General features: G+C 41.9%; 4 protein-coding genes across 6 annotated transcripts in view; all 4 read left to right on the forward strand.

Moving 5' to 3' along the window:
* The window catches only part of LOC125892450 (homeobox protein Hox-C10a-like), a 59063-nt gene that overhangs the window by 17676 nt on the left and 17051 nt on the right, over positions 1-24336 (forward strand). The window lies entirely within an intron of this gene.
* Positions 2190-5966, forward strand: hoxc8a (homeobox C8a). Its single transcript, XM_049582479.1, has 2 exons — positions 2190-2967; positions 4362-5966. The coding sequence occupies exons 1-2, from the start codon at positions 2532-2534 to the stop codon at positions 4670-4672; spliced, it is 747 nt and encodes a 248-aa protein (XP_049438436.1). The 5' UTR covers positions 2190-2531; the 3' UTR covers positions 4673-5966.
* hoxc6a (homeobox C6a) lies at positions 13568-17302 on the forward strand. 2 transcript variants are annotated; one of them, XM_049582480.1, is made up of 2 exons: positions 13568-15707; positions 16172-17302. In XM_049582480.1, the coding sequence occupies exons 1-2, from the start codon at positions 15311-15313 to the stop codon at positions 16480-16482; spliced, it is 708 nt and encodes a 235-aa protein (XP_049438437.1). In that variant the 5' UTR covers positions 13568-15310; the 3' UTR covers positions 16483-17302. The 2 variants fall into 2 exon arrangements, with proteins under 2 accessions (XP_049438437.1, XP_049438438.1); XM_049582481.1 differs by having other exon boundaries at positions 16175-17302.
* On the forward strand, positions 18031-22679 carry hoxc5a (homeobox C5a). Its single transcript, XM_049582482.1, has 2 exons — positions 18031-18729; positions 20012-22679. The coding sequence occupies exons 1-2, from the start codon at positions 18252-18254 to the stop codon at positions 20218-20220; spliced, it is 687 nt and encodes a 228-aa protein (XP_049438439.1). The 5' UTR covers positions 18031-18251; the 3' UTR covers positions 20221-22679.

Genomic DNA, 24336 nt, shown 5'->3' on the forward strand with positions numbered 1-24336 from the left:
GTCAATAGATATTGTGCATAAATATGAGTGCTGCAGAGCACACAGTTATGTCTTATATAAGAGCAGGTAGCGGCCATAACAGGAAAAAGATCCAGCACAACTATTTCAAGCAGGCTGTAAAACTCCAGACTGGAGGCATGTAGTTACAATGAAAAGCTTCTTTAAATCTTTTTTTTTATTTACGGTAAAGTCGTGATACATACAAGGCTTTGGACAAATGGGGAGACCCTCAGTGTCCACACCACAGTTGTCTCTGATTGGTGGATTCATTCAGGTTTAGGGGCACATGTGAACACTAGATGACGCTGTTGGTCCATGTTTTGAGCAAGGTCTGTGTGTTGAAGGGCTTCTTAACAGCTCTGTGGCTTGGCTGAAACATGAAGAGTAACCTATCGATGACAAAATGACAGATATGGTCACCCACCGCATTTTGTGTAATAGGCCACAGAGCAGCACCCAGGAATGCAGCAGAGCTGGTTGTTGTGTCGGGCACAGAGTGTGTGCATAAACACTTGTTTTGCAGTTTTTATTTTAATCATTATATTTAGTTTACTCATAACTTGTCAGTTAGATTTTTATTTACGTTTTTGGCATTTTTTTGGTTTTAAAAAACTTGTCCAATATCCATGAATTCTTGAGTTAATTTGACTATTGTGGTATTTAATTTATTTCCTATATTATGTGCTCATTAAAAATAGGTTAATTTTGCTTAGACAGACTTTAATTTTGATAAAGGGCAGTAATATCTACATTTAGATGGAATAATATGGCATTATGTGTTTGGACTCCGTGTCTGAATTTTTGTTTGTATTTGTTGTTTTTTTTATTTTTCATGGTGTAAATTAAAAACAATAACAGTTAAATGAAGTTGAAAAACAAAGAAATACATAATAAACATAATAACAACAACATAATTAATGAACATGCAGAAACCATATTTAAATATATAAAGACTTCTTTAATAACAATTCATAAACAATTGCATTAGTAACATTAATACCATAAATAGCATCTCTGACAGCAGAAAAACAACATTATATAAGCTGTTACACGCACTTCATACAACAACATGGTTATGATAAATATGATTATGATAATAACTGTAATAATTATAATAGTAATTGCACTGTCACTGTACAGTCTGTGCAAAAAAAAAAAAAAAAAAAACAACAACAACAACAGCTACCTGCTCATTTATTTCTATACTATGTGTCGGTGGTGACGTCTGTAGCAGCAGCTCAAAGTCCCCAAGAAGTGTGCAACAATGATTGGCAATCTGCATATTTATAGAGTGTGAAAGGTCTATAAATTCGCCCAGTGCGCCTTTCATATTTTACGATGATGTGTATAAAACGTCAGTAACCCCACAAAAACCACACTGGCATATTTGGAGAGGGAGAGCCCATGCAACTATTGAGCTGGGAATTGTGCGCGCGCTCATTGTAGCTAAACATCCGATGTAAAATTTTATGAACTCCTCCACGTGGGAGATTTACTGCTTATCCTCGTCGGTTTTACGGGGTCAGTAAGTGGCACCTAGTATTCACAGGTCGTGTTTATATTTGCGTGTGTCGGTGTTTTACAGCGCACGGTGCAAGTGTGTCGCCCTGGCCTCTCCTCGGTTACACGAGGAGGATGTTTTTGTCTTATACGTTGCGTCATAACTTCAGTTTTGTCTGGCTGTTGTGTCTTTGGTCCTATTTTCTGAGACATTTTTGTTTTCATGAACTTCCCCAAAGCTATGTTGACCCCCATGAGCCCATAAAAGCTCAGCTATATTCTGGAAATAAGTGTATAAGCGTCAGCAGGGCCTGACAGCAGTCACAGCTTTATCCGTGTTTAAAGAGGGAACCTTCCCTGCTTTTAACACTTCATAACCTACATGCAAAGACAACAAGCTGAACTATGAAGTCATACTACAGTGGAAATGCACCATGTGTCACAGTGTTTGTATTCTAACCACTCCACAGCTCCATTGATCAGCTTCTAACAAAGCATTTTTTGTGATAAACACAACATGGATCATATTTAAAGCCTCTTGGGTTGTTGGTTATGATTAGTGCAGCTCCTCTCAAGGTGGATATACGTAGGGCCCACGTCTGACCGGTCGTAGGAAGATGAAGGGGTGGGGGTGGAGGGGGGGTGGGGGGCGCTTGTGGTGGGGGTGGTTCGGTGGGAAGCTTAAAAAAAGGAAAAAGAAAGGAAAAGAGCAGCGTCTGTGACTGTGCCGGTGGAGCAAGCCAGCTTTAACCTTAGCTAACGCACATCCAAAGCACATGCCATGAGCCGGGTTTGAGCCTGCACAGCCTGGGAAAAAAACACACACTCACGACTGCGAGAGAAATCCGATGAGAGGAACGGCTCAGAGAGAGTGAGCTGCCGTAGATTGTCCAAAGGGGCAGCGTTTCTCCTAGTTCCGGTTTGTCTGCCTGTGCGCGCTGTGCGAGTTGGGACCCTAAACAAAAGGCTGCCATCATCCTAAAGGAGATATTCTGCTGCGAGAGAGCCCGTCTGCTTGATGCTAACTAAACATGAGCTCCTATTTTGTTAACCCTCTTTTTTCTAAGTACAAAGGCAGCGAGTCACTGGAGCCAACTTACTACGACTGCAGGTTTCCACAAAGCGTTGCCCGCAGCCACACGCTGGTTTACGGACCCGGAGCAGCCGCACCGGGCTTTCAGCACCCGTCCCATCATGTGCAGGACTTTTTCCACCATGGGACCACGGGGATCTCCAACCCCGGATACCAGCAAAACCCCTGCGCTTTGGCTTGCCACGGAGACGCAACGAAATTTTATGGATATGAAGCCCTTCCGAGGCAAACGCTTTATGGTACCCAGCAAGACGCAAGCCTAGCGCAATACCCAGACTGTAAATCGTCGAGCAGCTCTAACCCCGGAGAAGGACAAGGCCACTTAAATCAAAACTCCTCTCCCAGTCTTATGTTTCCTTGGATGAGACCCCACGGTCAGAATCATACAATTATTTCCTATTCTTTCTATGTTACTGTGTGTGCGCGCGTGTGTAGCCTATGTGTGTGTGTGTGTGTGTCAGCGTGTGTGTGTCTGCCTGTGTGCATGTGTTTGTGTGCATGTGTGCTTAATATGCCCGAGTATACACGAGTGTGTCTCTTAACTATAAAACGAAATAAGTCAGGGAACATGATGGGGCACATAGAACCTGTACTGCAGGCTGCTGTAACTCTGCAGCACATGTCCATACAGGGCTGAATTTTTGCTTTCAAAAGTGCCTTTAAACACCGAATTGCCGATCACAGCTCATGACACCAGCTCTTTGAAGTCAATTATCGTTGACATAAGATATTTCACAAACTCTTAACGCACTAGGGGGATGGAGGAATAAGTCATAGTTTAAAATATGGTGCTGCCACACACACCAGTAGCATGCAGAGTGACAGGAGGGTTAGCTGAAACACAACATGCCCCGATTATCCAGAATCCGGGTTTTAGGGGGTTTTGGGGGGTAATTTGACCCACAGGCCCAATGTGGCTCAGACTCATACAGCCATAATCATAAGAGCTTTGTAGATATTACCTCCTCCTATCATGGATCATTCTGTTCAGGCTATCAGGCTACATTAACTCCACACAGGTGTAAGCGTCATTTTTATCTGCTCAGAGAGATATTTATCATTAGCCTGTCCCCATCTGTTGTTACAGTGCAGCTTAATCTCTCTCTGTTCTCATACTTTTCCCTTCTCTTATTTTCCTCATGTGTGTGTCACTCTTTCTGTGTGAGTGTGTATGAGTGTGTGTGTGACTGAAAATCTCAACCAGGCTTGCATAGGCCCTGTTGCTAGTGAGGAAAACCAATTTTTGTGCCTCTGCATGTAGTTTAAATACTCATCTAAAATACAATACACTGATTTTAGTTTGTGGGAATTTAGCTCCAATAAACTGCTATGAATTTATCACACTTTTGCCTACATTTATGGATGTATGAATTGATAATTTATGGGCATTTTCTATATAAGTACAAGATATTCTCACACTCACCCTGTAACTCTTTATGGGTGTAAAAGTCACAGCTCCATGCAGACAAATCTGTAAATGGTAAAAACACAAGTGAGAGTATGCTTTTATGAATTCCACATGTAATATGATTAATATTGCACATATTTGTAGACTTACAGATTTACCCTACAGTTTGAATAAGGGCTTTCCCGCTCTGTATGAGTGTGACTAGAGGTGAAAGATAATGAAGGAGCTGAGCGCTTATTATTCATGCTTAGGGGAAGGAGGCAAATGCAGAATTAATTACAAGTCATCTGGATGATTTTTTTTTTTTTAATGAGGCACCGTGGTCAATCCAGCTAACCTCTTGGCTTTATTTCATTCAAGCCCCAGGAAGACGGAATGGGAGACAAACCTACAGTCGGTACCAAACTCTTGAACTGGAGAAGGAGTTTCTCTTCAACCCTTACCTGACCCGCAAGAGAAGGATCGAGGTGTCCCACGCCCTGAGCCTCACCGAGCGGCAGGTGAAGATTTGGTTTCAGAACAGGAGGATGAAGTGGAAAAAAGAGAACAACAAAGACAAGTTTCCGGGTCAGAGAGGAGAGGCTGAAGCCGAGGAAGAGGGCAACGAGGACGGTGAAGGGGAAGAGGCAGAGGAGAAAGAAGCGGAAGAGAAAGAAGAGACCAAGGAGTGATTTTATGGTCCTTTTTATGGTTATATGGCTGAAAAAGAGAAAAAAAGAGAGGTCCCATAAACAGACGAAGAGTCACAAGGAGGCAGAGAGCGTCAACTTTATGACCACCCTTTCATTTTGTCAAGAGGGGACAGGAATCCCTCTTAATATTGCTGTCATAAATAGACAAAATTCTCCCTTCCCACGATTATCCTAACATGAATCGCATTTGGATTTTTATTTTTTGTTCAGTAGAAGCTACACACGCCTGTAGCACATTTCCTTTGATAGAACAGTTGCCCTTGCAAAAAAAAGGGGGTCAATTAAAACGCATGTTAGATGGAAAATGGCTTAGCTATTTTTTACAAATTTGCTTTTAATAATAACTGTATCAGAAGCATAGCCAAATAAGATAAAACCATGACCAACGCCGACCTGTGTTGTAAATAGATGATAGCCTACATTTTAAAAAGAACATGGACGTCATTTCAGAGTAGCCTTTCCGAAATTGTAAGCGAAATGTAGGCCTATAACTTAGTAGTAAGTGTTCAGACATCATCGCAGCAGTTACATTGGCTGAACGGCCCGTGTGGAAACCACAAGTTTTATTATTCTAATTGTTACTGTTACTGTTTTACTCGTTTTCATGTGAATGGCCTAGACAAAGATAGCCATTAGCTCCTCAGACATCTTTTTCTAGGATTACCAGGGAAATGCAATCGTTTGAAATCCTTTGATGCTACCTAAACCTGGGGGAATTGCAATAGAGATTTCTGAATATAGAGATTTCATATGGTTTTAATTTTAAAAAAAGTGTTCTATATCAACCTTATATTATTAAGTTATGTATGTAGCATTTACCCAATATACAATATACACTTGTTGAAGACAATTTGTGAGTCTTGGGAAGACAATTAGCTCAAAGCCAAGCAAACAATTTTTTTGAGATTGTACCACGGCACTACCTAAACTCAGAGCCTTGCCTTTGCTGAATTTATATTCCTCACTTGTGGCATCGCTCTGACTCGATTGCAAGCTCTTTTCCCCAACAACTAAAACTGCCTATAACGCACATTTACTGTGTATGATAATACCTGCTACAATTACAAGGATTTTAAAAGTAAGGGAATTTTTATTTTAATGTGCTGGTGATATAGCGTAGTTGTTTTGCACTGAATATAATCTTTATGTACGTCTTGTTATATATTGATGTTTAACAATATGCTCGTTTCCTGGTGTTTCTCCTGTGAAAGACGGAATTGTGTGTCCCCGCCATTGTTGATGTAAAATCACAAATAAACAAGATGGCTCACAATCATTTCTGTTTTTTATTGACATTACAACGTCGGTTACTGGAAAATTATTCCCTCTTCTCCCTCCCCTCCACACACATTAAAATGAGGCGCATACATATGTGAGGTGAAAATATGCAGTCTAGTACACATTCAGTTACCTTTCTGCTTTTCTCTCTAACGAGTTATAAACTTTGGGATGCTGCAGAGCCAAATAGGAGCCTCAGCTTTCATATCCCAAAGTAATTTGACACAAATGATAAAAACAATTCAATGAGGATATGGCGCAACAATGTTGATGTTTTGATGATGCTTTGATTTCCAGCCCATATGCGCTCCAAACATTTACTGGCGGCGCTAGGAGTGAGGAGGAGGAGGTGATGGTGGTGGAGCAGGAGGCGCAGAGCATATTGAATGGCCCCTTGACTAAAGTTTGCCTAATTTAAACTTTCCAACTTATTCGATTAGCAAAAAACGCCAGACGTGCGTTTGCAGACGTATCCCTTTACCTTTTAAGGAAAGGTTGCGCATCCAATTCACAGCATGCGTACTCTCCAAAGCCTGAGTCGTGTTTGATTCATCCTCTTAATAAGAAACTTCCTCTCTTCTGGGAGGACACCAAGCTTTTCTTAATGAATCTTGGGGATGAATAATGGCCGTTTGAGATGAGATGAACAAACATCTGGCGTGGTGTTAATAATCAGACTAAATAATGGCAAAGCTTGAGGGAGGCTTTATCCCGTCTATACCATGCAAAGGTGTTGTGTGAAAACTTGGTGTCCAGACAAACCTCCGGAAAGCATCGTGAGCGTTGAAATCAAAGCGGATAAGAGGCCAAGTGCAGGTAACACCTAGAGTCTCCTCCTCTCCTCTCTTCTCCTGGCCTGTCAAGCTGCTGCTTTCATGGTGACGGTTTAGGATAAACGGAGGAAATGAGCAGTCAACATGAAACGAGAGTATCATTGATGTAGCACCAACACTTCACTGTGTCTCAAACCGTGCAGCAATGTAGGTCACTCAAAGTCTTGATACCAGAACTCGCTCGATTATATTAATAGTAATCCGACACTACTTCTCCAAGTCATGTAATGTGACCTCCTCTTCCTCCACCTACTGTTAGCACCAGAATTTCACCGAAGCTGCATTTTAATTTGAAGCCCAGTAACAGACTATATTTTAATTTAATAGTAGAAGTACATTTTGGCTAATTACCAAGGCCGTCTCCGTGTAGTTGTGTCAGTATCATGCAGCTGAATTATTCAGTGGTGCGTCTGTAGTCTGTCTGCTTTCATCCGCTCAGTTATAGACTATTTGAATAATCTAAATTAGTCTATTCGATGTGTATATGAAACACTATGCATGCAAATACTTAAACGTGAGGACTACTGCAAGGTGCGAGTGTTAGGAGACTCTTTTCCTCAAATTAATATTATTTTGTCATTAGGCCTGTCTTTAGATTTAATTCCAAATGTTAAAATTTTTATATGAAAAGTAGATTAAAGAAATTAAACGGAATCTTTGCTTCTTTTAGAGGCAGAAATAAATAAATAAAAATAAACAAGCTGCACCTTTTTCCCCAATTAACAGTTGTCTCTTAATAATTGTGTTTATTTATTTATTTTTAACTAAAACGAACTCACAGATAAAAATAGCAGAGCAACATTTATTCTGTCTGATTGGTGAAGTTAGTGTAGCCTAACAAATCGAAATGAAGGCTCAGTGTCACATGCAGGCTTTTTTATTATGTTTTATTTGCGTAAAAAGGCAAATTGCCCGCAAACTCATTTTTTAAATTTCAGTCCCTCTATGTAAGTCCAAGCTGGCACCACAAAATCAAATAAGGCATTTCAGATCTTTATTCTAGGGCTTTATCCCCTTCAATTGTGTGTTGTATTTTTTTTTTTCTGAATGGAACAATATTGCGTCAAAACGCAGCCTTTCCATTCAGGGTGTTTATTTCTCTATTTACGTGCGTGTCGTCTTTAGAAAATTCCGGATGTGTCCCCAAGTCACAGCTATTCTGCGCCACGGATGGGGCCTTTGTGTGTGTGTGTGTGTGCTTTTACCACAGGGTTGACATTCCCAATAAAGTTTAGTGTACCTGCTGTAAACTTTATTGGCGGTGTAAAGGCACGGCTCGGATGGGTCTGCATCTTTTGTCTGTGTGTGCCGAGGCTCAGTGTGGAGATCACGGCCTGCAAGGACAAGATGCACAGCTCATCCAAGTATGTAACTCAATTTTTTCCCTGATTGTTTTGGGTGCGAGGGAATTTATTTAATTCGTTACTGAGATTGCATGCCATAATTTTCTTTCTCTAAAAAGCGCGGGGCCTGGCACTGGTGGGATTTATGGGATAAAACCTGCGTGCTAGGCTCAAATTAAATGATTTCTCCTCTATTGTTCTCTTCATATTGAATCCTTTTGCTCCTCTGTTTTTTTAGATGTATTTCAGTGCAATATATTACTTGAAGGTGAGGATATTCTCTTAAAAACCCAGTGGCCGCCCTATATTCTCCTCATCTTTAGGAGGTAAAAAAATGTCCGTATTTTAGGATGCGTACATTTTTCCTTCTGTGTGTGTGTTACTCATAGATCTTGTTGAAAGTCTGGACTATATTTACAGTGTTTGCTGTGTCCTTGTATAGCTGTTGGGGTGTTTGTATTCTCTGCAGGCTCAAACTCCACCTTTCCTGCTTTTCAAGTTTAAAAAATGACAATCCCCTGCAGCCACTCGGTTAAATTTGACACAATCTCCATATTACGCATGTACCCGAGGCATCTAGGTGATGTTTGATGTGATCAGTGGAACCTGATATCTGCTTACTGTCAGGTAATCCATCCCGAGAGTCAGCCAGACAGAGAGTGGCCCTAATATGGAAGTATAGTTAAGCTAATTGAAGTTTAATTAGACGTAGCTCCCTCTCTTTCTCTCCACGTCTCTCCCTGTCTCCTTTTCCTGTCTCCCCTCCCTCTCTTTCTCCCTCGCACACTTTTTATTTCCCATTTCCCGTTGGCTTGGGTACATCATGGCATACAGCTTGTCCACCAGGGGAACTGTCATATTTTTCTTGACGCACGTCTGATTTGTGATATATGGGGGGGGATCTAAGCATCGCGCTCCATATCGTGTGGCCATTTTTAGTTTTGTGCAATCGAAAAAAAGAAAGGGGGAAAGATGGGTGCAAACATTCCTGGTTGTTAAAGGGAGAAATTTACAGCTGAGTAATAAAAGTTTACGACTGAATCCTTTCCGCGATTGGCTGAGGCGAGCCACGTGGCACACGCTCTATGAACATGAACTTTATGCTGTTGTCTATTCTCTGGTCCTTCCCTTGTATCAGCAGCAGACTAAGCTGGGGCGTAGAAACCTCTTTTTTTCTTTACTCTAATATAAAAACACTACACAGACATTTTGGCGCTGCTTCGTGTGATATTCATCCGATCTCCGACTTCCTGACAGAGGGATCTTCGGGACAGTCGCCGCCTCTACCAGCCGCTGCGTTTATCCCCCCCGGAGGCAATAAAGCCGCGACTGGGAAGGGAAAAGGAGCAAGCAAGCCTGCTAGAAAAGACTTTTCACGGCAAACAAGACAGCCTGCCTCCGTGTGCTCCTTCTCGCCGGGATGCGAAGACAGTACGCGGGAGATGTGCGCTCTGTTGATATTTCCCACTCGCCATCGTGACCCCTCAGCTGCTGTGCTGGACCACAGTGAAACTACAAACTACGGAGAGCCTGCTGGGGTAAGATTACACATATCTCTATCACTCTTTCTCAGTGTTTTCATGTTGTGTTTGGCCATCAGCCGGTGGGTTGCTGGGCTGAAGTGATGAATGATGCAGAGTGTGTGAGATCATGAGAAGGTGGAGGTGTCTGTTCTGTGGAGCTGTGACCTGACCTGTAGCCTGGGAGGCTGCTGATGCCTTGAGCGACTGGCATTGTATCTGACTGGCTAGTGTAGCAGCACCTGCTGTGTGTGTGCTCACCGCTTTAGCTTACATTAGCGGGGCATTTTCGAGATGCTGTGCCAATGTGCTGTAATAAATTGCCCACTGATAGTAAACTTTGTCATCACTCACAGGCCCTGCTGACCAGGGAGTGACAAATTTCATTCACGTGCTCTAATTATTTCTTGTTTCCATACTTGTTGTCACTTGTTATATTCAGTCTGTGCCAAGGGCCTGAATAACATATGCAATAACGCGCACGCGCATGCACACGCACACACACATACACAGACTACAGTGTGTACACACACTGACACACGGTGTAGATCCCGGCAGTGCCCCCTAGCGATCAGAAGCGTCGCATGTGGAAGTGGGCGGGTGTTGAGGCTTGTTGTTTATGGCTGCTGGTTTTCGGCGGCGGTTCACTGCGGATGTCAGCTGACCCAGCTGATACACCGCTGCCAGCGAGTAACCGCCACGAGCTGACACCGAGGAGTGTTCCTGAGAGTCTGATTTGTTGGTGTCACCACGGAGAATGAGAGACTTGGTTTGTTTTATTGTTTTGTTCTGATGTAATGAGATGCAGCGGTTTGTTACAGGATGCTGTGACATAATCACTGACGACATTGTGATGGACAGCATGAGAGTTTATTCACACCATTAGCAAAAAAATAATATAAAAAAAAAATCACCACACATACCCTCATTATCACCAAAATCACCAACAATAACAACACTTATCTGACATGAGGGGACAGATTGAACTGCGGGTAATAAGTCACACATGAATTATGGTGTTTGTGATCAAACACACTCCACTTATTCGATTTTTCTTCAGTATTTTTGACAATAAAAAATAAAATCATGACAACAAAAAACCCAGATTAATTTGCAAATATTGTAAGCATGGGAAACACCTCACAGATGGGGCTACAACCAATATAATACGTGTGTGTGTGTGTGTGTGTGTGTGTGTGTGTGTGTGTGTGTGTCCCAATGTGTGTGTTTAAAACCAAAGCAAATGTGTGTTTAAAAAAAATAAATAAAAAGGATAAGGGATATTAAATTGCCCTTGCACCCCCATACAGTATAGTTTACACATTGCAGTGAAGTATCCAGTGGCATCTTAAATACCACAGTGTGTGTGTGTGTGTGTGTGTGTGTGTGTGTGTGTGTGTGTGTGTGTGTGTGTGTGTGTGTGTGACTCAGACAGCAGTCCTTTCTTGTCTGCATTTGAAGTTGAAAGCGGTTTGTTTTATCAAAGCTCAGCCTGCTGCAATGTTCCCTCTGCGTTTTATTATTGTCTGCGCAGAGACCAAATATTTTTTAGTATCATAAAGTGATTTCACGTGTTCCTGTCCCCTGCTGAAGGCTCAACAGCCTCCGCGCTTCAATCTTGTAAAACACAATTACTGGCAGAGCCTCGTCGCGGATGCCTTTAAAGTCTTATAACCTACTGTTACACACGTTGTTTGCTTTTCCCTTATGAAACATTGCTGTTGCAATGGGTCGTGTCTGCTGCTGCCCAACACTGCCTGCAGAGAGAGAGGGAAAGAGGGAGAGAGGAGAGGAAAGGGAGGGAGAGAGTCCATTTAATGCATGACGTTTAGGGTTGTTAGGTAAATCTTGGTTTAAAATAAGAGGGGAAAACCACACTCTATTGTTTGGCCCTGCAGTGTTTTTAAAACCAGAGATAGGCTCGCATAAAACTCCATGAAGTCATGAATCTGTCCGCATCACCACATTTAGAACCTCACTTACAAATCCCGACAGGGCAAAAATTTTGCCTACTAATGGTCATAATTTATGATGTGTGGATCAACATGCGCTCATTGGGCAACAGCTTCCTGAGTGCTTAACGAGCATAAAGTCGAACACTTCCGGACATTAATTGGGCTAGCCAGCGATGGTAAAGTGCTTATAGAGGGCTTTACATTGTTAGTATGTGAATTACTCCTTATTAGTAAGGTTAGAAGCGGGGGAGAGGAAAAAGCATCAGGGGCAGAGCAGACTTTGCCTCCCTCGCTGTGTTTTTAATCATGGCTGATAATGTAGAAATTTTACAGGTCCCGTATAACTAATTCTGACTGATGTGGTGCTGCTGGATATTGATGTATAAGAATGCAGAAGAGAGGCTATAGTTTCATGGACGTGGATGGGCCCTGTTGTGTTGCATAGGGGGGAAACTGTTACACTCAGGCCTTCAGCATTTCAACCAATTAAAGCGCACATTTAAAAGCGATCTAGCATGACCGGAGCAAACCAGACAACCCCATCAAATGCAAGAATAATACAAATAATAATAATACGAATAAGTCCAAGTATAATAATAATAATGATAATGATAATAATAATAATAACAGCGCTGTTATGCATGATCTGTTTCTATAGTATGCGTCATTGCGCATTCACCGTCGATAACTACTCACTACAAATCAACAACACATACTATTCATTAATGAATTATTAATGCTAATTATTCATACTCATGGTTAGTACTCAGTATCAGACTATTGTTAATAATTCATCATTTTAGTCTTGGACCCTCCCAGCTCTTTCGTTCATCGCCGGCTGTAATATCCTTTTAAAGATCGTGGAAAAGGTGCACCAAACGGCTTCTTTCCTTCCTGCATCAAAAGCCGCGCACGTGATTTGCCTCACGGGCCGCAATAAAACACTAAAACACGGGGGAAAGAATGACCTTTCTAATTCTGCACACTGGCGCACAGCCTCCGCTGCATTCCTGCCTCTCCAGTCCACACATTGGCTTTAGTGTTCAGCCTTTATTTACAACCTAAACTTTATGGACCGGCGTGTTTTTTGGGGAGGGGGTGGTGGAGGCTGCGAAAAAACAATTCAGTACAATCTGTGGGGGTTTTTTAAACCCCAAATATTTTAAACATTATTTTAATAAAAAAAAAAAGCTTTTAAAGCTCTGTTAATTTTAAAAGCGTCCTGCAATGAGTGAATTATAACAACTGCACGGCGATGACAACAGAAATTGTTGTAATGAAACAAAGACTTGCACACATGCTGTTTCTGACACCGTGAGCATGACAAATCAACATAACACTGACTGCCAAACAGCAAATTAATCACATTTTGGGCTTCAGCTCTATGGTTTAAATTTAAAATCTGATTTTATTGTGCGGTTAAAGTGCTGAATATACTTTTTATATTTTCTGTATTTTTATATTTTTCTAACATATAATAACATTGTCTCTAAAGTGGGCTAAAAATCCATTTATATAGATTTGAATCCCAGTAGTTTCATCCTGCGTCATGTTTGATGTGTGCCATCACAAACTGATTCGTTACTTAATACCAAAGTAAAAAAGGACAGAGCTAATCCCAGGGCAGCAGTAGGGGGACATTACAGCCTGCAACTTTTGCGCTTTATTTGCCCCAAATTTGTGCGACGCGGATGTCACATATGGCCACGAATAAGGTGAAGGGAAACTTTTATTGCACCAGCTACTTCCTTCTCTTTGTTCTTGTCTCTTTTATGGGCTATTCAGGACTCCAAACAACAGACCAAACAGTGTTGCACGTTTAGGCTGCAAGTATTCACCCTATTGAAGGGATCAGTGAGGTGGACCAATAGGCTGCTGCGTTTGAACAGACATTTTCAATAACTGTATTGATTATTTTATTGGTATCTATTATGGCCTGTTGCGAAAAGCCAAGATAATGTGAATTATATTGTTTCAGATGAATGTGTTTCCTGCTGTCTAAAACGCGCTTGTTTTTTTAAAAAAAAATAAAAATCTAATGGTGTAAAAACTGCGCTCTTATCAGATGTACAAAAATAATTCAATTATATTGATCACAGCAAACTGAAAGTGAGTGAAGCTGGGTTGTTTCTGATATTATTAATGTGGAATTTTACGCATTTGGAGGCAGCACATTTCGCCCCTGACAGGCGCTCAAGTCTTGCTAGATTTTTGCAGAACACCTCGAAAGTAATTTCCAAACCCATCATTTGCTGCTGAGATAATTATCGGTTCCCCTTTCCCCTGTGTGTGTCAGAGGAATGTCGAAGTATGATCAGAACAGGGAAAGAAAAAAAGACTGGAACATCTGCATAAGCATTTTAACACGTTGCATTTTAACTCTAACTTCTGTGCGTAAAAATTGCAAGCATACTGTTTATTGTTACGAGTTAAAGAGACTGTACCTGAGAGCTGAGCTCATAGTGAGCACCGGGGCACAGTTGGCCTGTGGAGGATTTTGTCTGACGTGAGCTGGACAGTCGCATAACTGATTAGATTTTCAAAGAGGGTGGCAGAAATGATCTTCTCAGACGCAGCTCTTTATAGTCGCTCGGACCTATACACACGCTATTTCCCTTTCACTTTATGCCTCCACGTGCTGTGCAGTGCTTTCATTTGTGAGCCTGGGAGATTGCTGCTCGTGTTGCAGGGCTTTGCTGCAGAGATAGTTGTTGGTGTGCTGGGGAACGTCACTTGTTTTATTGCCCTCACAGAAGAGAGACCATAAACGCATTCTTACCACCTACACCCTCCCCCAGTTCACTGCAAAAGCATTGAAATTGCTCACATGCCAGATAATTCATACACAATGGAAACATTAACAGTATGTTGGAAACTCGTCGATATGGCTGAGATAAACAGTAAATGCCAATATTCATTTTAGTCTTCACACAAAGGCGGCGCGTCCTGCGGGATGAGAGCATTTGGATATTGTAGCCCATCGCTGCAGTGGTGTTATGAAATTAAAACTGAGTTTTGGACACACACACACATACACACTAACAATCACATGAACTCACAGGGAGGGGGGCTGCTTTATAATGTAGTTAATTGATTTAATAGTTGATTTCCTGTGTTGCACTCTTTAAGACACATTTGGAGTTGAGTTCATGTGTGTTTTCATGCAAAGGTTCCGCCTTGCTGTGAGTGTGAGCACTGTACTGAATGACATTGCCCACATTACGCATCATACTTCCTCCATTAACACCACATATTCTTAAACTTAAAGTCAAAAATGCTCCATGCAGTCAGGCTGTATAGTGTGCCACTCCAACTCTACGTTGTGTTTATCGGCATTTAGCACTAATGTTCAAGCTCTGAGCTAAAAGCTACAGTTTCTCCTCAACTCCTGCCTCTCAATTGGTGGAGAATGGTCAGCTGACGTTGTCATATTGTCTCTCACCGAGCCAAGCCTCGGCTATAACACTCGGGTTTGTGCGTCTTAACCGGAGATTGGAAATTAATAATATTGAATCCTCAAAGTAGCCCACGTCCAGTTAGAGAAGCAGAAAGTCGAGGGGAAAAAAAGAAGACCTTGGAGAAAGGTGTGGTTGGTTGACACAGACGGGAAGGAGATTTACTGAGAAGGAGATTGAAAAGAGACCGATAAAGAAGTGGGGAGAGTTGGAGAGAGGGTTACAGGCAAGGTATGAATTCTTATTTCGCAAACCCGTCGCTCTCCTGCCATTTATCCGGTGGTCAAGATGTTTTGCCTAACGTACCCCTAAACTCCACCACCTATGACACAGTCAGACATTTTTCGTCGTACGGTGCCGCTGTGACCCAGAATCGGATATATGCACCTTTCTACTCTCCTCAAGATAATGTCGTTTTTGGGTCTGGCAGGGCACAGTATGAATATGGATCAAACGTGTTTCTTCAAGACAAGGACGTGCTCCCCAGTTGCAGACAAACAAACATGGGACTCAATACACAAAGCCACATTGCTCAAGAGTACAGTTTGGATCAAGGAAGAGCAGCAGCGCAGGACCAGAAAAGCAACATCCCGATCTACCCGTGGATGCAGCGAATGAACTCACACAGCGGTGAGTTTTACTACGACAAATAAATTAAGGAAATGGGCCAGTTTTACGATATGTCTTACCAAGAGAGTAAGTTACTTTTTATGGCCCCATAAAACATTACTGTATCCCCTCGACTTGTAGATGGGCCTTTACATGTGCAAACAAACAGCTTTCATATTAAGAAAGATATAGTAGCCATAATCAGTGGCGTGAGACAGAGAGAATGCATTATGATGCTTTCATTATTTTAGATAATAAAGCAAAGATGCCCTCTGAGATATGATTTGTCTTTCAGTTAAAATGTGTTTATTTTTCTACACGGATTTAGATTGCAATTGTCTCTAACAATGAGCTAAAACTTGTGTTGAACTGTTTCAAAGTGTTACACAGAGCCCAGACAGGAGCATGCTTTTTTTTTAATCTAAATGCCAAATGTGACCTCTTCTTTCAAGCGATTAAATCAGTGCCTTCACTTTGTATTTCAGCAGGAGTGGGCTACGGGACAGACAGACGCAGGGGACGTCAAATATACTCTCGTTACCAAACACTTGAGCTGGAGAAGGAGTTTCATTTCAACCGCTACCTGACCAGGCGCAGACGCATCGAAATCGCCAACGCGCTTTGTTTAACAGAGCGGCAGATCAAAATCTGGTTTCAGAACCGACGCATGAAATGGAAGAAAGAGAGCAACCTGACCTCCACGGTGACTGGAAGTGAACAGACAGGAGCCTCCACAGAGGAGGAACGCAGTGGCGCAATGGAAGACGAGAAGGATGAGGACAAGAAGAAAGAATAGTTAAAAAATAAAAGAAGAAGAGGGGGTAGAGAAACACCTGATGACCATTAAAAAACCCAACATAACTACCTAAAAAAATATATGGACTTGAGAGCGACTTCACTGCATGATGGCTACCCCGCAGCTTTCCCACTTATATCCCATGTTGACCACAGGAGTGTTGAGCCTTAGAAATCCAGAATATTTCAGCCACAGTATGGCCTCCCTGTGACATTTGGATTTTTTTTTCTATTGCAATGTCACACTTGTATTGTGAAAATAAAAAGAAGTATTGATTTTATTCCCAATGCCAGTAAAACTATGTATTTATCCTCCCCCCACACTCCATCCATCACTGTGAACTCTTTGATCACCTCACAAATACAGTGTTGGTCAGACTTTACTCAATGTTGTACATGCACATTCCACGGAAGGAAAGGAAAAGGACCGAGTGGACACTTTATTTGATCCCTGTATAATCCAGTACTTGAATCGTCCGCAGACAGAAAGAAAAAAGTGTCCTGCATAAACATGAAAGTTGCACGGATATAGACTACAGACACACACAACACACACAACACAAATGCCTGTATATAATCAACAGTATCCTATGTAAATCCTGTGAGGACTTATGTGCATTTAGCCGCTTTGATAGACGCTGCATTACATAAAAAATTGCGCTTAGCCCCCCTTTTTTATTTTATTTTGTTCATTTGACACAATAGGCTTTCCTTGTGAGATAGATTTGTACACTAGTAATTCTTCACTTTTGTTTGGGAGTTACGAATTCATGTTTTGTCATAATTGTGTATCATGGAATAAAATATTTGTAAAAATTTCACCCTTTCGTCTTGTGGTTTTTGGGGAGCATTGCACTTTTCTGAGTCAGATGACCGCATAAGGAAAGAGTTCCTAAAATACGCACCAAACTAACAGTGGATGCCTGTTTGTACATTTTAATATTATCATGACCTTTATGGCGAAGAGAGGCCGTGAAGGCAAGTGGGTAATAAATAAGTATATAGTGATTTTTACGCAAATTTTGCCCTCTTAAACATTAAATATCCAACTTTCTGATTGGTGTCAAAGCAGCACGGGAATGAGCCATTGTCCAATATGTAGTTAGACACTATAACATTCCCGTCGCTGCATTATTAGGCTACTGTAACACAACTTTTAGCGACGTTCTCACGTCCATGTGCGTAAATATATTTCAACCAAATGCGCACTTTAAATCCTCCTTATTATTATTGTTATTATTATTATCATTATTGTTGATATTGTTATTATGATTATAATTATTCAGATATGGGTGTGTTGGTGGACTCGCACTGTGTCAGGGGCAGAGAGCTCTGGCCGGTCCTGACCGTCCTGCTCCATACCAGACACCAGATGACGCTCTTGTCTTACTGTCCTGCCCTTTTTTGCGCTAAAGATCCCTGCCTGGTCCTCAACAACCAACAGCTCAAAGTTTACCGGACACGTTTCTCCTATTCATCAATATCCCCATTGAGTATCAAAGCCAATTTATGACTGGCCAACATGTGCACGTGATCCCATACAAATACCCCATATTTGGGCAGCGCACGTCGGATCAAGAATTAAAAAAAAAGATACCAAAGCCTACTCCACCTATAAATCCTGGATTATTTTTTTAGGGCAGACAGCTCTGAATTTTCCAAAAGCGGCTACAAAGAAAAGCAATGATCAACAAAAACAAGGAAATAAGCGCAACATACATGCCGCAGCCCTCTCTAGTTTAAAAGTATCGGTGGTAGTTGGAGAAAAAAATGAGCTCTTATGTTGACAGCTGCAATCTCAGGCAAACAAGCGAGACAACTTCTCCTAACACTATGTTTAGTTTCGATCTTTCTGGGCGCACGTCCAGCCGTTATGAGGGTGTTAATGTGAACGGGATATTCACTTGTCCCGTCCCCACGACCTCTGTTGAACGGGAGGAGATGAAAACTAGCCTGCGTGGCAATACGGATACTCCTCTCCCGTCAGGACCACAGATAACCATGGTCTCCAGTAGCTCGTCCGTGGGCGCAAGCGGGCTCAACTACGGCGGCAGCACGCTGCTGGGACGAGGGGCAGACAGAGACCCGGAGAGGAGCGCAAAATCCGGCGGCAGCAAGAGCCAGGAGAGCGAGAGAAACGCGGAGAGCACGCAAACCGTGAAACGACACACAAATGTGAACCAGCGTCAGGACAGTGAGCAGCAGCCACAGATTTACCCATGGATGACAAAACTGCACATGAGCCACGGTAAAGTTTGCCTGTTTTTCCTAAAGTGCGACTAGAGATGCTTTCCCTTATTCACTCTTTACGCTGCAACACTTCTTTTCGCCCGTTCCAGTTTCCCTCTTGAGTTTTATAGGCCAAACGCAGGAAATAATAAAAACTCGCGGTCATAAATTTTATGACAAAGGCATCCATTGCTCGTAAACCTGCTCTGTTACGGTGAAGAGGTGATCTGCGGGGTGATTTATGATGGTATAATTGGATAAGAGAACAAAACTGTGATAAAACTATGAAATAATATTCACAATTTCAGCTCCAAGTATTAGTTTTTGCCTTGCTTCGTTTATAGTCTTAGTTAATGTTTGACATTATCAGACTCTCTCACTGTGTGTGTGTGTGTGTGTGTGTGTGTGTGTGTGTGTGTGTGTGTGTGTGTGTGTGTGTGTGTGTGTGGGAGAAGCTTTAGCCTTAAATTGAACTCTGGGAAACACCAATGCCCTGACCCAATCATGAACTTTTCACCTCTAAAAGATTTGAATAGGCGTGCTCCTTCTCCATGCCCTGAAACCACTCGTTGAACTATTTAGCCTGCAGATGGACAGTGAGCACATTTGCTGCAAAAAAAAAGGAAGCTACTTGTGTTTTGTGTTGCTCCACATGCAAACACCCAGGAGCACACACACATGCAGCAGGGACGTTAGAAAATATGCGAGTCCAACAGCAGCAAAAGGCCTGTTGCTTTACTTAGCACGCCTGTGCACAAGCGAGGCTAGAAACAGGAAAACATCTCTGGAAAACATCAGTTTCCATTTTCTAATCCCACTTCTTTAGATTTTACACATCTGTTTTTCCTCCCACGCTCTTACACTCCCCTAACCCTGTGTAGCGTTATGAGGCCGAGGCCAGTGTTTACAGGGAGGCCAGCACATTATTAGTTATCCCGCTTTACATATTACAATAAGATAAGATTTCTGAAGTAATCGTCTTTGTGTATTTCATGTTTTAATGCGAGAGAATGTAGGGGACACTCCTTCCTTTTAACTGAGCGTATTTATTGGATCTAGTTAACCATCCTTATCAGCCTGACATAAATTTTTATTGCACAAATCCGCAGTAAGTAATATCAGGTTAAATAAAGATATTTGATCTTTTAAATGAGGGTGAGAGGGGACATAAATTAACAGATGTGTGCTTGTGATGCTTTTTCTCATGGCTCTCTTTTTTTTTTTTGTAAATGTAATAATAGCCTATTATTCTATTTATTTCTAATGCTGCTGGACGCTAACCGATTTTAATACCACTTCAGAATCGGAGGGTAAGCGATCCAGGACCAGTTACACCCGCTACCAGACTCTGGAGCTGGAGAAAGAGTTTCACTTCAACCGGTACCTGAGCCGCCGCAGGCGTGTAGAGATCGCCCACACCCTGTGTCTAAACGAGAGGCAGATCAAAATCTGGTTCCAGAACAGACGAATGAAGTGGAAGAAGGACTCAAAGATCAAAGTGAAGGAATAAAAAAAAAAGTGCACCGGAGAAGCGGGGTGCATGCAGCACGTTTTTCAAGCCCCTCACTGCACAGTGCTGGAGTGCCGCCTGACCTCCGGATGAACTGCTCGGAGCAATGACATCATGACACCGCTCTGTGTGCTTCATCACCAATTATGTGTCACTTGCTGCAGTTTGGGACCTAATGTATTGAATATCACTCACTTTGATCAATCGGTTTACATTTCTAAATTAATTTGCTGCCCATGCGATGATAACCTCACTTTGCTGCACGAAGGGGACAAGAGGTTGAGGGGAGCTGGGTCCTTCACGCTGCAAGGCTGCAGTGCACTGAGAGGCTGCACAATGCTACTAATAATAATCTATGTTTTTAATTAGGATAAGAGTAGTGGAGGCTGGCTGCTAGCCCGCATCATTTCAAACTCTATGTCAACATCATGAAAGAATATTTCTGAGCTGTCCTGTAATCAACAGTGACATAGTTTTCCAACAGTAAAAAAAATACTACTTTTCCACCTCTTTTTCTTTTTAATTTCTCTAATATGTTGCAGTGGTTGAATGTGTGATGTGTCCAGTGAGCTAATATCTCTGTGAGTGGGTTTCTGTGAATGCATCAGCCCCTGTTGTCTGTCATATCCTTGTGAATCTGAATCATGATGTGTAATTCAGCGACTGTATGTGATAATATTGTGATGTGCAATGAAGCCATTTTCTCTCTCCTTCTGTAAACTTAAAGTGCTTGGTTTACACGAGGCACACAATAACTGATAGATGGCCTAATTGTCGATTGTAACCAATAAAGTCTCATTATTAAAAATAAGGATTTTTCCTATGGTCAGTTTGCACATTTCTGTCTTTATTTGTTTGGATGTTGTGGCGCAATCACACAGCTGGCGCGTATATAATGACTTTTGTGCTGTTGCTACTCTGAATTTCACAACTACAGAAATTGTACTTTTGCTTTAAAAAAAACACCCAGCTATTTCCTTTTCTTTTGTTTTATCCAACTGACCACGTTTTTTTAGCCTGGCCCGGAATCCCCAGAATTTCATTGACTGACAAACGCGCTCTGAAGTTTAAGGCCCTCATAAAACTTTATTGCCCCTTTTCCAGCACTCCACCACAGGCAGACTCCCGTTTCCTGTTTTGTCAGGGAAGGAAGGGACACGCTAGCCTGTGATAACACTCGCCCACAACACAACATGAATGCAAAACTTTGGTTTCCTGTGGCCGCAGGACTGACGCGCCATCACTGTTGAGGGCCATATGGCAACTTTATGATATCGCCCTGCCCTTTAATCCTGGCATCATTACACTGTAGTTAAAACAACACTATCTGCCAGTACAGAGGACATAAAATCATGCCACTTGCTGGGTGTCTTGTGTCCAGCACCAGCAGCACCAGCAGCAGCAGCTTTGCTAGAAGTAGTAGTATGACGCAGCATAGCCCAAGGTTATGAGGTAATTTCTCTACAGCACTACTTAAAGAAAATAAAAATCAACTCACCTCTTAAACTAATAGCTTCCTATTCAACTTCCTTGACGGTTATATGAGAACCGGTCAGCACAGCGTCCACTTTCTCTGCGCTCTGTTAGGCCTAACCTATACGTGGACAATGTATTGAATCCCTTTTTGAATGTCTTTCTTTTAGGGTATTTTAAAGTTTACAAGGTTACATATGCCAATTGCCCCAAGCAGGGCCTGTGAATGGTGCATAGGAAGCACGTGGTGTCATTTAAGTGGGTTTTATGGCCTGGAAGAGCTGACAAACCTTCGATATATACACATCATATATAATCTTAACTGTCCGGAATCGCAGCTGCTGGCTTCCCCTTATCTGAGGAAGAAAGGGCTTTGTGGCAGTGAGGATGCAGTGCCTTTCTCCGGACTGTGTAGTCGGGTGGTGCGGAGGACTGAGAGCTGCTGCAGTAAGTTGCTTTTAACTTTGCCTTTGCAGGCCTGCGATTATTTCACCGTGCAAAAAATATTGCTTGTTTTATATTAGCCTGACTTGGAATGCATGTTTGTTTGACTCAATAACTCAAAAATTATCCTTATTAATTGGCAGTGAATGTGCTTTATTTTCAATCACAGAAATATGTTTTTTAATAATCGGGGAAAATGTTGTTTTTGAGATGTTTTAGAGGGAATTTGGTGCTGCATATTTAGCCCGAAAGAAACCGGATTACACGCAAAAGACGCTCATGATTATTGGGTTATTATGAGGGTTATTATTATTTTTTTCGCAGCATCATATTTATATTAGCACCAGATTTTAATCTCGGGAAATTAAAAGCAAAAACCGGATGTTTTAATGCCTGTCAACACATCTGAGACACAGAGGCAGTCCGTTTCATTCAACAGTTTGTTTTGCATGTTAATCCTGTCAGTATGGGAATAGACAAATATTTAAGAGGTGACTGTGAGGAAAATGAAAAATCAAAACTAGCAAAAATCATCTGGCGTCCAGCTTCACCATCCACCCCACCCCACCCCACCCTCTCTGTCTGTCTGTCTCTCTAACATACACACACTGACCCTCTCTCTTGTACCTGTATGCCTGTTTATTTCATAGAGTCTCATAGTTTGGTTCAGAGCTGCAGCTTCTGTAACTGAAACAATGTGTTCAGAGCAAAATGTGACTTTAGTTCTCTGTGATGCTGAACTGTTGTCTTAGTTGAAATACTGCACCATTAAAGCTATAAAACACAAAACCTGATGATTAAAATGCTTCATCTCACCGTGTCACCTTGACATGAGGTTAGTGTTTGTCCTCCTGAGCTCCTGTTGTTTTTAGGGTCATGTCTGGGCCAAGAGACAGATTTGATTCAAAGGCACTTTGCAGTGTAATTATGGCATCCAACTTTAAAGCCTGTGGAAAACTGTGAGTGTGTGACTGCTGCATGGTTTATTAAAAAAATGCACCTTTTTGGCACAGTAGAGGAATATTTGTTTTTTGTGTGCCCTCACTGCAGGGGCAGATGTTACTGCATTGATAAGTTTGGAGACTGATGAGGCGATGTGATCTTATAAGCTCGACAATTTTCTGTTGCTCTATAGGACACATCATTTAATTGGCCATATGTCTTAGGAAGCAGCTCAGCCTGAAAATAAGGGTCCTTTCTTAATCAATGTGCGGAAGTGCAAATGGCTCATTTTGATATCAAGGCTTGTGTGGCTTGAGTGCAGCTCAGCTGACAGAGCAAGATGCAACAGGGGTGTGCATGATGCAGCATCACAGGCTGATGCAGGAATTCAGTTCTGATAGATAAACATGATTTAACTCTCATCTAAATTAGGAGTTCCCACGCTTCAGGTTCACATGTTATAAAATCTGTGCACCTTCATGTATATGACACGATGACGACACAGTCTTTGCTGTGGTGTTTTTAACTTTAAAGAATCAGGATCACTTTCTCAGTGTGTGCAGGGTTTGTTTTCAGGTATGCAGGGTGGTCAATTATACACTTCCAATAGGGGGCACTGTGTAACACGCTCCTGGGTGGGTGACACACTGTGGGGGCAACGTGTCCACGTAAGGGCATCGATCAGTTCTCTTTTCATGCCATGATTTTAGTCTATTTCTCCCTATTTTTGGAGCAGTTGTAATGTCATATTTGCTGTTATCAGAGGTGTTAAATTATCCCCATAGCCTCCCAAACTAAAATAAAAAATTAGTTATTTCACTTCAAAAACAATACATAAAATATTTTCTCCACCCCAATAAATTAGAAACAAATTCGATGTGTGCTGTGGCATCTTCACACAGGTTGCAGGACTTTTTTTATGATCGAAATTATTTTATTCCTCTAATTTTGCAGTGATTGCATCCTGAGAGAAAGTTTGAAACAAGCCTGTTGTTAAAAATCAGCAACTCCAGCTCCGAACGATCTGATATCACTCCAGTAAAAGTGAAACAGTCCAAACATCCGTTTTCACTGCCATGTCCTGTGCTGTTGTATCCCTTTCTCTGACCTGTGGAGCTGACACTGTCATCATTCAATCCACGGAGGTCATTTCCGGGTGAGCACAGACTTCCCTTTGTCTGCAGCCCAAATAAGAACCATAAAGTCCCATTACATCGTTCTCGAGTACAGCCAGAATTTATTTACAATGTGAAGACA

This window comes from Epinephelus fuscoguttatus, linkage group LG7 (genome assembly GCF_011397635.1).
Source record: "Epinephelus fuscoguttatus linkage group LG7, E.fuscoguttatus.final_Chr_v1".
NCBI classification, from domain to species: Eukaryota; Metazoa; Chordata; class Actinopteri; order Perciformes; family Serranidae; genus Epinephelus; species Epinephelus fuscoguttatus.

Excerpts from the sequence above, each read along its gene's own strand:
- hoxc8a (XM_049582479.1), top strand. The coding sequence starts at position 2,532 with ATGAGCTCCTATTTTGTTAACCCTCTTTTTTCTAAGTACAAAGGCAGC. Across the intron at positions 2,968-4,361 it reads TCCTTGGATGAGACCCCACG|CCCCAGGAAGACGGAATGGG; the intron begins GTCAGAATCATA and ends ATTTCATTCAAG.
- hoxc6a (XM_049582480.1), top strand. The coding sequence starts at position 15,311 with ATGAATTCTTATTTCGCAAACCCGTCGCTCTCCTGCCATTTATCCGGT. Across the intron at positions 15,708-16,171 it reads GCGAATGAACTCACACAGCG|CAGGAGTGGGCTACGGGACA; the intron begins GTGAGTTTTACT and ends TTTGTATTTCAG.
- hoxc5a (XM_049582482.1), top strand. The coding sequence starts at position 18,252 with ATGAGCTCTTATGTTGACAGCTGCAATCTCAGGCAAACAAGCGAGACA. Across the intron at positions 18,730-20,011 it reads AAAACTGCACATGAGCCACG|AATCGGAGGGTAAGCGATCC; the intron begins GTAAAGTTTGCC and ends ATACCACTTCAG.